Below are 14,463 nucleotides of genomic sequence, written 5' to 3'. Positions count from 1 at the left end.
GAACAGCCGCTCCCGGTCCGGTCCCGGGTTTGGCTCTGTCGCCGCTTCCCTTTCTCCTTTCCCACCGCCGGAGTCAGAAGTTTGTCCCACCGTAGCTCGCTGCGTGGCGGGGCCGCTCCCGGCACTCTGCTGCCCGAGAGGGGAATCGAGCCGAAATTCTTCTAATCCAGCAGCCTCTTAATGGGCTTATTTTAATACCTTTAGCTTTGACCACTGGTCCTGTTTGCGAAATAAAATGGGAAGAAATGTAGTTAATGTCTTATTTAACCGTGAAATTAATAACAATAATAATAAAAGCATTAAAAGGAAGTTTGGAAAAGTAACTCTAGGAAAGGCATGAATGGGAAACATGGAGCAATAATGCTATCAGGCATTGTTTACCCAGTTCTTTGGCATGCACGATGCAAATTGACGTCAAGCACCCCTTGCCTGGAAAGTGGTGGCTGTGGTCACACCTTTTGTCCCAACGGGGCCCGAGCACAGCGTTAGGAACCCACAGGGTGCTGAGGTCTTAAAAGCAAGCTGCTTGGGGAGTTTAGTCTTCATTAAAGTTATGATACATTACTCTATTCTGCCCTCAATTTTTAAAGTGAAGAATAGGAATGGGTTAAAATTAATTAATGAAAACTTTATATACCTGTAAACTTTAATCTTGTTTCTGAATGGGAAGACACTGTTACCTTACAGGCTACATACCCTGTTGCTCAGATGTTCTTTTAGAAGCTGTCACCTTTCATTTGCTAAAAGCTGTGAAACGAAAGTCTTTACAACCACACACGTCTATCTTGTCAGGCAGAGGGGTGTTTTCTTGTTCTTTGTCTGGCCTCTGTCTAAAAAATACCTCTTGGCAAAAAGTGCATACAGTGCAGACAGAGACATACTCTGCTCATGAAAGTCAGATACACAAATTACATAAACAGGCACACACTGCTGTGCAATGTGCAGATACATATGCAAGTCCTTAGCTTTGGCTGCTGTCATTTAAATAAGCTAAAACTTTAGAGTAACTTAATTTCTTTTTCAACAGAAAGCCTACAAAAAGCTTTTTAAGCAATAGTTAATAAATGATGCAGTGTCATAAACCTGGGCTCATGCCTCTAAACCATGCATAGACCACTATGAGGACAGAGCTCCTGTCCTCCCATCTCATCTTGACTTCTCTGGAATACATTAACAGACCTGATGTATTTGTGGATGGTTATCTTGATTTGCTTTGTTTTTCTAAAGGTCAGGTATTCGAGCCCCTTGCATTTCTGAGACACCAAAACTTTTTTTTTCTGAATTATAACCTTTTTCTAGATACCTTCACCAAGGGCCCCATATTGTTTGCAGTTTCAGGGAAGGCTTACAAAGATTTAGAGGGAGCAGGAACAGGCCCCTGTGATATAACTGTCCTATCTGTAGGAGCATTTCAGTCTGTTCAGCAAGGTACTTAGTGCATACCTAACCAGACTATTCACGTGTGCCTAAAATTAGCCAAGCACATAACCACTGGGTATGAAAAATCAGTGGTAGGAAAGGTCTTGCCCAGTATCATCTGTGCACACCCAGTTACTAATGACTGTACTGGAAACTTTGAAGCTGCAAGAAGTAGTTTGTCAGGCAGCATAATATCTTCTTAGAGTTTCAAATTAAAGGTGTCTGCTTAGCCCTCAACATTGCCTTTACGTGGAAAAACATCATTTTGCTTCCTATCCCTGTAGTGTTTGCTGTTTCATGCCCTTTTCCCCCTTTCGCCGGGTGTATTTATTTTTAGTAGAAATTGTGTCATCCTCAGATATGAGGGTTCCACCTGATGCTAAATGATTGAAGTTACATATGAACTCAACTCTTCAAGACGTTGTCAAGCATTGTTAATAGCTTTTCAAGCAGTTTGACAACAGCTGCAGCTTTTCTAGGTCATCCATTGCTGAACCTTTATAAACTGAAGATTACACTGCCCTTAAAAGTTTTGAGCAACTAAAGCAGACATACCAAATTTCTGGGTGCTCTTTAGGGATGGAAATGCAATGGTAGGTAATTCTGCCTTATCAAAGGAAAACAGCATGACTGATGTCTTTCAGCTCACATATGTTGCAACACTTGATTGTTTTATGTACATTTCAGAAATCTATTAAACTTTATTCAAGAGTCCACTTGCCTCTGGTCTTGTTCCATTTGGATTTGATTAGCTTTTTAAGCCATTCTTATTAGTCCTTCACTTTAAAAATTGAGGGCAGAATTGAGTCACATATGATGCAAAACCAAACAGCCTAATGAACTTGTGGCTGTGTAGTGGTTGTTTCTCTAACAGTTTTATAAACACAGTGTGTTTATGAAAAAGGTGAACCAAAACAGAATTCAAATGTACATGATTTCCAAACAAATGGCATCAGATACAAGATGGTTAAGATCAGGGCTTTATTTATTCTTCAGATGTCTTAATTTCTAAAATTTTGCATAGTACTTTTTTGTTAGACTTGCTTTTAGGGGCTTGGGGGACTTTTTCTGTCTCTAGTCTTCTATTTTGCAGAGTGCTGGCCATGATAACTGCTTCATGGTAATTTTCTGGTTATATCTTTATGGGATAAGGAAGCAGAAAAAAATCCCTCACTGATGACTTTCAATTTTTGTTGGTTTTATTAAATTCTTCACCTCTGCTTCCTGAGCCAGAAGAAATCTTTCTCTTAAACTTGAACACTTGTGTAAATGTACTGACCAGCACAAAATGTTATAAAAACTCCTCTGGGACTAGGCATGTGCTGGCAGAGTAATGAAGGAGTATGATCAGAAAAAAAGGCTCTTTGATGTCTAGATGAAGTGATTCAGTGACATTTTTGATATGCCATTCCTGAATGTCACCATCTCAGTCCATCGTGAGTGTGGAAGTATAAAAATGGATTAAAAGATGACAGTCCAGGAACACTGAGGAGTCTCTGTTGGGGATATGATCACCCACCTGCCCTGAGCAAGAGTGGACAATGAGCACTCAGTGTGCATGAAAGTATCACAGTCCTTAATACACTTACGTGTACACAGCTACACTGGTGACTGCTGTGGAGGTTTAAAGCCCAAATCTGTCTTTCATAGTAACCATTCAAATACAAAGGCACTGCAAAAGACTCACAGCTGAGAGTTACCACTGTACATGCTTTAGGGGGAATTAGATACACCCAACTCCTTAATGAAGGATAATTGTCTTTCATATACCTTAGAGATGCCTCTTGTTTTTGAAAGCAAAGCTAAGAGTAGATTGGTCTGTCTGCAGCCATAGGCAGCTATTGCTAGGGAGAAACTTCCAAGATCTTTGGAGATGTTGGGCCTATGTTGTCCAGGGGAACAAAGGTTCCTCGAGATAAGCTTCTGTGAAGACATGTGGTATTTTTGCTCAGTTGTCTCTGCAGTCTTCTGTAATTATTTTGTGTAATCAATTTTTCTGGGCTCAAAATTTTGTTCTAACTGTTGTGATATGAGGTGATTTTTGTACAGCTTTTATATTAGGCATGGAGAAGAGTGAAGGGGATTAGTTTTCCTCTTCCACTGACTCCATCCAAAGTGTTCCTGAGCTGGTTTAGTTCATACTGACAGTGGAGAGTGATAAACGGTTCCACTCGATTGCCCACACATGGATGTCTGGTGCTGTCTGAGATGCCTGAGTTTTCCAAAATATCTTTATGAGTTGACAGACATGATGCAGGGCCTGTAGGAAACCCATTCTTTTCTTGACTGGCTGCTGGAAATCAAGTGTGTTTCCTATGTCGTCTCAAATAAGGTTTGTCCCCTATGGATAAGTAACTGAATCCTATGTGTATTTTCTGAAGTGACAGTTTTTATGAGACTTAAAACAGAGTATCACAGTTAGAAAAATACTAATCCTAACAGTAAGTGAGACCATAATATAAATTTAAAAACATCAGTGCACAACAGTGAGTATGTAAAGACAACCTAATGATTTCTGAATATATGTAATACTGAGCAAATCTCCAAGGTGGGAAAAACACATAGGTTTTTGTAGCATGGTGAAAATAAGATGAAGGAAGACTCACTGGCAGAGGCAAGTTTTGATCCAGTCACCTATTCTGCATCTCATAACTAATAGAAATACACAGCATTTCAGTTATTGCTTTTTCCTCTAACACACTGACTTTTGGCACAGGTGAGCAGCACACAGTAAAAAAACATAGATTTTTATCTGCCAAATAAATCTAGAGGTAAAAGGCTGGAAAAATAATTTGCTGATGTTCTAAGAGCAAGCAAGAGATAACTGTAAATGCAAAGTGAAATTCCTTAAATCGATATATACTGTGTTTGTCTTTGAAAGATGAAAACTTTTACTGAAGGATAGTTTCACAGAGAGACTAAAGGTTAAAAAAGAGGACTACTTGAGGATAACTGCATATTGCAATTTCTCATTGACTGTGTTTAGCTTTGTTAGATATGTAGTTTATCCTCAGCTAGTTCATGGACAACCTTGTTACTTTTAACTTAGCCTGGTTTTTTTTTTATTTTTATGTTTAGTAAAGACAAGTTTAGAATTAACTAAAATATACAAAAATTACTTGCTCAAAGGATCTTTATGCCTTAAGTAGATAAATAACTGAAAGTACTTTCTTGCTAAGTATAGTAACCAGTACAAAAAATACTAACTGTAAAGAAACAGGCATTTTAATGTATTTATACTTTGAGATTTATTATATGGAAATATAATATGCAGCAATGAAGAAAGTGAATCTTTAAAAAGCAGGCACTGGCAATAGGCTAAGATGGACTCTCACTGGGCACCTGCAATAGTATGTTGGTATGGGAATGATATGACACAAATGAGACCTTTATATACATTTGTAGATTTTGGATTTCAGTGTACATTGGTGGGAATGTTTTGCAGTATAAGAGAGCAGTTTCCTCTTACTGCTTTCTCATGTACTCGGGTAACCCTTCGGCTATGGTAACCTTGTAATGTCACAAAGGAATTAGTGCAATCCAAATCATGAGTTTGACCAAGCTGCATCATTCCACTCTGATGACGCAAAGCTCCTGTGAATGTGTCTTAACAAATCACCTGATACGTGTTTAAATCTGCCTCGTGTAGCCAAAATGAAAGAATTGGAAAATATGATTAAATAAGCAAAATCACTGCAAAGTATAATTGAATTAGGCTTCAAATTATTGCAGTCTGCCATTATATTGGTTTGGAGAAGAGAAGACTACATGAAGACCTCATAGCAATTTTCAATATCTGATGGGCCTACAAGGGAGCTGGAGAGGGACTCTTTGTTTGGAACTGCAGTGAGAGGACTGCAGGGGTAACGGGTTCAAATTGAAGGAGGGGAAGTTTAGGTTAGAAATTGGAAAAAAAGTATTTTACTATGAGGGGGATAAGACACTCGAACAGGTTGCCCAGGGAGGCAGAAGATGCCCCAACCCTGGCAGTGTTCAAAGCCAGGCTGGATGAGCCTTGAGCCACCTGGTCTGGTGGGAAGTGCCTCTGCTCACGGCAGGGGGGTTGGTACTAGATGATCTGTAAGGTCCATTCTAACCCCTAAAATTCTATCATTCTGTGATTATTTGTGTTATATCATATGATACACTAATTTGGACTTGTCTAGGTAGGCACGTGCTAGTGAGAATCATTCATAAATTATTCTTGTTACCTGAGTATCTTGTTTATTTTCATCCTTGTTGAGCCCTTTACTAACTATGGACACTAAGGATAAAATATACAGGTGTGCTGAAATTCCTAAGGATACCCCTGTGCACCTAATGAAGCCCAGGGTCTAACTGCATGCATTGAAGTCCTCAGCTCTTTGGCACACATACACCAGGTGCTTTCAAACATCCCTGCACCTGAATTCCTACGGGCATAGGTCTCTCGCTATTTTTAGATGCAAAAACTTCAGCAGTTTGGCCAAGGGAATGATTGGTTCTTTAGATTTATTTTCTTTAGTATCTCAGGTAATATCTGTTGTTTTGAAAATTGATGGCCAGTGAACTTCTTTATTGACCACTGTTACCTGTTCAGCCTAAACTTCTGTAACACACACTGGCCCCATTTGTGACTGATTTGAGCCACATCTTGCATTCAACTTCTGTTTCACCTCTTTAAACCTGTCTTTGTGAATTATATTCCTATAAGCAAAGTCTCATTGTAACATGAGAATCTCATGCATAATTATTCCAGCTTTAAAAAATTTTATTAATAGAAGCACTTCTTTGGAAAAAGAAGTGAAAAAAGAAACAGCCTGAAGTTTTTGGTTGGTTTATTTGCAGTTTTAGTGAAAGAAATAATCACAATGCACTGTTGTATTTTCAAAGCTGAATCATGGAAAAAAAGAATTAGAGCAGATACACTGTGGATCTTTTACATTATTTGTAGGATTAGTGAACCTTTCAGGTGCAGATTTGAAGCATCAGTGAACAACCCAACTTTACAGCATCATATGCCACGTGCCTCCATAAGCCATAGAATTTGTTTGTGGGCTCTTAGTTCTCTTTGGCTGAAGCACTGAGAAGATTAGTCAGGCATTATTTGCTCCAATATATTGTCATTAAACTAGCACCTAAGGGGCAAGAAATATCAGCAGTTGAGTAGACAACTGTGAAATAAACAGTCAATACTCAGTGTTAGCTATTTGTTTACAATGGTACCTTGTGAAAATGGCATCTTTAGGGTGCACGGTAACAGAGTTATACACATCAACCCTTGTTTCTCAGCTCCATGAACAGCTGCAGTATTTTAATTTCTTGTGCACTTTGCAGGTTATAGTCAGCCTCCAATGTAAACCATGCATGTATATATTTGAATATATATTCAAAGTGAATCCAATGCAAAATAAGTGTTCTTAGCAGCTGTTCAGCGATAGCAATGCTTGGCACTTAATCAGCTCTCATTGACTGGCATATTTAAAATGTCAGCTTGCTTAAACAATTTTCATTAACTAGCTGCATGAGCAACTAGACTTCTAAAAGTTAAAAATACTTCAGTAATATATCATAGAAGCATAGAACTTAGGGGTTGGAATGGACCTTACAGATCATCTAGTCCCAACCCCCTGCCCTGGGCAGGGATATCTCCTCACTAGGTCAGGTTGCTCAAGGCTTCATCCAACCTGGAATGAAACACTGCCAGGGTTGGGGCAGCCACAGCCTCCCTGGGCAACCTGTGCCAGTGTCTCACCACCCTTAGAGTAAAAAACTTCTTTCTCACATCCAACCTAGACTTTCCCTCCTTCAGTCTGAACCCATAACCCATTGTCCTATCATTGCAGTTCCTAACAAATATGTAGGGTACTGAAAAAAATAGCTTGTATTCTCAGACAACTCTGCTTAGACATGTTTTGAATGTGATAGACCAAATCTTTCCATCATTCCTCTGTTTCAATTTCAGCTTGTATCTATTAATGGCAGTGCAGACTGAGACATTTTGCTTGTACTGTATATTGTCCTTTACAACAATACAATGTTTTGTTAAAATCTTACTAATATTAGTGTTTGGTTACAGGCAGCTTGCACCGTGCATCCAGTGTACCAGAGCATGTTTATAACATGGGGATTACTGAAAATTATTTTGCACCAAGAAGTCCATATAGTTTCTCATCTTACCAGTCAAACCAGGTGAGGAAAAAAGGACCATGAAGCAAAAATAAAATATCACATGCATAGTTTATTAACTTTGTTACTAGAAATAATAGCATTTAGATGATGTTTCAAGGTTTGTATGATTACTTGTTTGCTTTTTAAGTCAGATTTCTAGAAAATGAGGTGTTTATAACTAAAATCTCTGAAAGTTTTCCCCTGCTTCCAGTGACTTCAGAGCCGAGTGCCCAAATTCAACTGTACTGAGAGGTTGTTTGCAGTCCTGTTGGATTTGTGAGAATTGGCATCAGGGTAGAAAATGAAAAATCATATTAACACTCCACTAAGGCAAAGGCTGTGACAAGTCAGGCCCTCATCCATCCCACCAGGCAGCAGGTCAATCAGCACATCAGGAACTCAAAGAAGCCAGAGGACGTGCTGCCCAGCCAAACAGAATTAAGCATCCAGAACCACAGGAAAGCAGGTTGCTTTAGTTTCACAAAGACAGGCAGTGTTCCTTTTGATCCAAAAATACTCCTGTTGTAACCTGTTTAGCATTACAGGAATTTCAGCAATACAGTCTTTGAAATACAATGGTGTTTCTAAACCAACTAATCAGAAGTTGTTTTGACCAGTTATTTTGACCAGTTTTCCTTGGGTTCATGGCCTGTATGCTGAGATAAATAATTGGTTTTCTGCAGGGTTTGTGACACAGCTCATAACTGGTATGAACCTATTTGAGGGAGCAAGCATGTCACTGAGGAATCAACACAGCTCAATAGCAAAGCTACTGCATGAGCATTACTAAACTGAAAGCAATTCAGCTTGAGAACAGAAATATTTATTTAATAAATAACTGCATATGTAGGGGCAGTTCTACCTTAATTTTAGATTAAACAAGAATGGATTATTGTCATTAAAGGAAATAGCCCAGATTCTGGACAGTTAATGAAGCAGCTCTGGTTCTGTATGGAGAAAGTTAGAACCATTTATTTAAACATATTTCCTTCTCTGTCCTCCTATCCTCTGTTCTCACCTGTGCTCCAGTCCATAATATTTGATGTGAATCAGTTCCTTCTAGAAGAGTACAACAAGAGGAAAACTGGAGGAGACATAGGAATCACAAGAAAATAATACAATTTTCAGGTGGAGGATGGGGAGGAAGGGAGACTACTTGTCCTGTGTGAAGGCTGGAAAAAGCCACAAGGTCTAGTATTTCAGAAAAGCATTAATTTCCTTTTCCCCAAACACAAGATAAAGATATCCTTATAATGTCTGTAGAATAAACAGATATATCCAATGATCCTTGCCTAAGCCTACTAGTTTCTGTAACCTTTGCTCCTTTTGTGAGTCAATTGTCACCCTCAGGATCTCCTCAGCAGTGAAATTAAGAGATTTCAGCCTGGCAACTATCTGCTAAGTACTGTTCCTTCAATTAATAGCTCATGTAAACTTCTCAGCTTACCTTAAAAAATGCCTTTAATACTGCAAAACTTTAACACAACATGGAAATGGAATATATGGGACTTTGATATATGGCTGTATGCCCCTGTGCTTACTGATTTTTTAAAAAATTAGTCCATGACTCCTCTATTTCAAGACCAGATAGTGTCCCAAGTTTGTTTATTTCTGGAAGGTTTTGAATAGAGTATGGTGTCCAATACAGAGCACAAGAAAAAGGTAGAAAAATTGGAGTGGCCTCAAATGCCACCTAAACAGTAAGAATCTTGAAGATACATCCTACAAAGAAAGGTTGAAGGCAGTGGATTTGTCAAGTTTAGAAAAGCAGCAATTATAAACTAAGATGATGATCCATTACAGTCTACACCCACTAGGGACAGAAAAAAAATCTAAAATTGCAACTGTAATATTAGGGAAGTCATTGAGATGGTGAAACGGTCATTTTGGTTATCTTGGAATGTTATACAATATCCTTCATTTTTAAGAGGTTAGGCAAACAGGGAAGGGACTATTTCTTTCTACTAGATCTTACTACAGAGTGAACAGGAGGACAAATAACCTTATATTAATAAGGTGAATAGCAACATGCAGGCACTTTAGTATAATATTTTCATGTCTGAGCAATTAATTGTCTTCCATCTGTTGAACAGCCTTGAATTTAATTTTACTAGCAGATGTTGGTGTTAATCCCCAAGGAGTTTCAAACTGAAAAGATCTTCATTAATAATCAAACTGTTCACTACCAGGCATAACTGACTTAAGCAACTATTTTGAGTTCATGATAGAAGACTAGATGCTTAGTCTTTGCATCCTAATGTGTAGACTGTACTTTGTCCTGCCTTCATGAGGCAGGTACAAAGAAGTGTTGCAGAATCCTATTTAATATACTTGGTGATGTTCACATTTTTCTGATTCTCAGAGCAGACACTAGAATTTTTGTCTTTACTGTTTTAGTATGGTTTCTTTGTTATTTATCCTAAGTGCTGTGATCTTACTGTGGTTCATGTTCTTTTATGCACCCTGGAGCAGGTTGCCTCACCATCCTCCTATACAAATGGCTGGGGGACAAGGATTGCTTACAGGACAATGGAAGAGAGAGCTCAAAGGCAGCCCCTGAAGAGACTAGAGGTTTCACCCCAACGAAGTCCAGAAAGATTGGCATATGTGTCCAATGATTTTCACTATGATGGAGGGATTTCAACTGGGTTCTCCATGAGGCATGGTGATAGCAGGAGATCAAACGGGACTGTCCCACCAAGATACGCTCGGTCTGAGATTGTTGGTTACACCCTCCATGATTCAGTGAACAGGGGACGCTCTTTCAAGAGACACTCCCGCATGGGAGCTGTTAATGATGCTGTCCTTGACGGGGTCTACCCCAGCCCCACTGCACCTCTGTACAATCAAGCAGGCAACAGTCGCAGTATGACCAACCTTCTGGAGAAGGAAAACTACCTGACCTCGGGCAATGCGATGGGACAAGTGAGATCACCAACGGCTTCCTACGTGGGGTCTCAGAACAGGCAATCTGTAAGGTCCAGTTTCTACCAAACTACTTTCAGAAACACACAGAGCAGGAGGGAAGTTTCCCAGCCAGCTTCAGTAACCAGTGTCACTGCAGAAACAGATGGGAAGAGGATACCATTGACAGCTGCTGTGGCTGCAGCAGGGAGAAATGTCTTCCTGCAGAGTGAGCAAGTCCCCATCAACGGATCTCAGCTAGGGTAAGTGCTGGTCCTGCTTTGGTTCTGAGGTGTCGCAGTTGAAAGGAACATGTTTGTTTAGAAAGAGAAGGTAAACTGACAGCTTGTGGTTCAGCAACCAGCACAGTGTATGAAATACCAATGCAGAAGATGCAGAAAGTAGATTTGCTTTTAAAAGTCCACTTCCAGTGCAACAGAGGAAAAGGAGAAAAAAATGTCTGTGTATGTGCATACTGCAGGGCCCATGCCTCCTGCTCAGTTTCAGGACCCCCTTTTGTCAAGAATGAATCAATTTTATAAGGAGACACAAAGTAGTCACTGAGTAATTTGCAACCTAAGTCACAATACACAAAATTGTATTGGCGAATTTTGTGCTCCCAAGAGACTGGATGGTATCAGCACTGGTTCCCATGAGAGTAAGTCAGAAATCTACCAGTGAAGTAGCTTTTGGCATATTGACAATTTCCAGTTAAAAGTCCTTCATGGTTTCAAGGACACATTTTAAATTTTGCAAACTTCAGTTAAAACACAGGCAGAAATTTCACTTACCTCTGTACCACCATCCATTCCTAGAACAAATATGAACTGCTCTGAATCTTGAGACCCCAGACATTCTCACTACCACGAGATCCTACGTGCTCTGAGGGCACTATTTTAATTTGAAATGCTCTTAGCTCCATGTCAGAAAGTCCTAGACTTCAGGAAAATGGTTTAAAATATTAATTCCCTTCCAGAGAGGATTTCAGAATGTCTAAAATCAGTTCCATTTTCAAAAGGGAAATTTTTTTTTTTCTTTTTTTCATTTTAGAATAATTCTGAATGTTTCCAAATCCATTAAGGTTCAATGGGCAGAACAAACCACTTGGTATACAGGAGATGGTTGCTTGCACTGTTTTCTGTGGTTTCTGTTGTTTCACAATCCAAGTATGATCCCTGAATTTCTTATTAAAGTTAATCATAGTGTAATTTACAAGAGTGTTACTAAGAAATGGCTCTTTTTCCCATGACTCTAGCTCTTAAGTTTATTTTTCTGAAGTCCAGCTTTCTTCTTTTTCTAAATGTGTTACTGAGTGAGATGAGGCATCACCTGATATTGCGGCTGTGTACAGATCAAGTATTTTCTGTTGTCACCTGCATGTTGTGTGTTATGATTAGATTTACAAGCAAATATGGTATTGTGTACACTTTCAGTCTGGATCAAAATTTTTACCTCTGGGTGATGCAGGAATTAACAGATCTTGTATTAATGATATGACTCTCAAGTATTTAGTCTTTATGGCAAGTAAGGCCAGAAAAACAGCTGAGAGCTCACAACAGCTAAAGATTTGGGAGTAGCAATGTTGAAAATAGGTACCCAGGAGGACTTTGTTTCTCAGTAAGACAATTTACAAACAGCATGTATCCTACTGACTTAATAATTTACTTTATTTTTGGCACATTCTTGAATGCATTTCTGAGACATGACCAGCAATTTCTATCTTTAATTTCATGTAAGAGCAATTTAGGGTTTTCTTTTGCAGGTGCAGACACTAGAGTCTGTCTGTCTGCCTGCCTGTACAGACATCAACCAAAGTATTTTTCACACCTGCAGATGTAAAAATCTGTCTTCATTCATTGTGCCAGTGGCTTGATCGAGACCATGCTGAACTCAGATGGAAGATTTGTGACCTGCTGGAAATCTTTTTGACAGCATAATTCCTTAAGTACCAGTTCTTAGGTTCAGCTTTTGCTGGAAATTATGGAGCAAAGCAATTAGAAGTGCTGTGAAAGCTTCTAAAGTTTTCTTTGCAGATATTTGCAGATTTTGTTTATCTTAGTATTTCTGTTTAATTTACTTCTACATATCTTACTTAGATTTCAAATATCCTAAATTCTACTTCAGTTTCATAGCTAGTTTTTCAGGCTAGTGAGGGGCTCTTTACCCAAAGTTTAAAAAAGTCTCTGTAAAATATAATAGCTTATATTAGTAAAGAGGCTGGTGGAAAGCAGCATATAACAAAATTCTGGAAGAGATTTGCAGCACTTCCACCATTTTTGCACCATTTTTAAATAATAAGGAAGAAACTGTAGCCATTTTCACTGACCGACATCAGTATTAGTTACACATACTTATGTAATGACATGTTTGATAACCACATACATTGTTACTTTTTTTGCTACCTGAATTGCACATTTAATAAGTCCTCGTGTGAGTCTCACCACTGGATGGAAGGACAAGTCCTATTTTGTTTGTAGGACATTCTGGTTCATCTGCATCTAGCTACTGCTCAGTTTAGTGTAAAATTAAATATTAAAACACACTAGGCAACATTTTGCTTTGCAATATACACTACTGGCAAGTCATTCAACTTTGTTATTCCACCAGTAGTACAATAGTTTCTTCTTAAGCTCTACAGAGAGACTTGGACTGAATTGATCACATGAACTCATGTGAAGAAAGCAAAGTAGAAAAATCAGCGTATAGGGATGTTATCTCTATCTTCTGCTGTGAAGAAAGCAAAGTAGAAAAATCAGTGTGTAGGGATGTTATCTCTATCTTCTGGTAAAGTGAATCCATTAAAAGCATCCTCATGATGAAGTGCAAAGGAAGGATAGATTCAACCTGAAGCTGTCTGAGAAAGAGCTGCTTAACAAATCTGACCTCTAAATGTGCTGAGAGCTGTCACAAAATGATTATGTATATATATATATCTCAATCAAAAATGTTATATTCTGGCAATTAAGGTGCAGTCAGAATTATTCAAACCATTGTTCTGTTTAACAACCATTGCTTGACTGACCGTTTGTTTGGTGTCATTACACGTGTTCATCTCAGCCTGGCAGTGACTGCTGATGGACCTTTACCACTTGGGACACCCTCCTGAGGTTGAATTCTCAAGTAGATTCCCTGGTGTCCCATGGGGGATCAGTTTATGCAGCAATCTTCACCTTGGAGAGCACATGGTTATAGTCCTCAGCTGTTGGTTGGCGAAATGACTCACAATTTAAGACATGTCTGCTGCTTACAGAAGGTGACTGAATTTGGTCAAAGGACTCCAAAATTATTGCAGTGACTAACTGTCAGGTAGACGTGCACATGTATAACATGGTCAGAACACTTCTGTTGATTTAAGAAACATGGCTAAAACCCAAGGGTGAAAAACCTGTTTTTCTGTTTCACTACGGAGAGTACGAAGAAGAAATATGACCTGGCTTTTTTCATCATTCATTATTTGAGATCTTTAAGTTTCTGATCTCTACATCTGACTTGTAACTTTGAGTAACTTCATAGCTACTTTGATTTAAATCTGGCCTGAAGTAAACTCTGAAAATCTGAAAGCTCTAAGCATTGCTAGACCAGAGCACAGGATGCTAGAGTTACTAACCAAAGTTCTGTCTAATTTCTAAGTTGATTTAACTTCTCCATTGACATCCTGATCACACTGTCCCCTTTATTTCATCTTTCTCTTGCACAAGCATCCTCAGCACCTGTTGGCATATATGCTCAAAACACTAACTCAGAGGAGAGGACAAGACAAGAAACAACATGATTTATACCAAAGGGAAATATAAAGGCAGGTGGAAACCTCAGGGTGTTGGAGTATAATTGCATTTGCAACAGGTGCATCAAAATTCTGCATTTCTTTGCTGTCCTTCCAGCCATACTAATTGTCTTTTGCCTTGGCAAAACCAAGCAGCAGATGTTGATCTACAGTGTGGTTGACATGAAAAAATTCTAACAAAATCTGATTTTTGTCTTGGAGCTCAT

General features: G+C 38.9%; 1 protein-coding gene across 1 annotated transcript in view; it reads left to right on the top strand.

Moving 5' to 3' along the window:
- Positions 1-7,482: 7,482 nt before the first annotated feature.
- Positions 7,483-14,463, top strand: part of PKP2 (plakophilin 2) — a 31,255-nt gene continuing 24,274 nt past the window's right edge. The window contains exons 1-2 of the mRNA XM_009081255.1: positions 7,483-7,590; positions 10,042-10,736. Of these exons, the coding sequence (XP_009079503.1) occupies positions 7,522-7,590; positions 10,042-10,736 (764 nt within the window). The 5' untranslated portion in view covers positions 7,483-7,521. The remainder of the gene's footprint in view (positions 7,591-10,041; positions 10,737-14,463) is intronic.

Source organism: Acanthisitta chloris, unplaced genomic scaffold (assembly GCF_000695815.1).
Source record: "Acanthisitta chloris isolate BGI_N310 unplaced genomic scaffold, ASM69581v1 scaffold22828, whole genome shotgun sequence".
Lineage (NCBI taxonomy): Eukaryota > Metazoa > Chordata > Aves > Passeriformes > Acanthisittidae > Acanthisitta > Acanthisitta chloris.
This window is presented reverse-complemented; position numbering and strand designations above follow the sequence as displayed.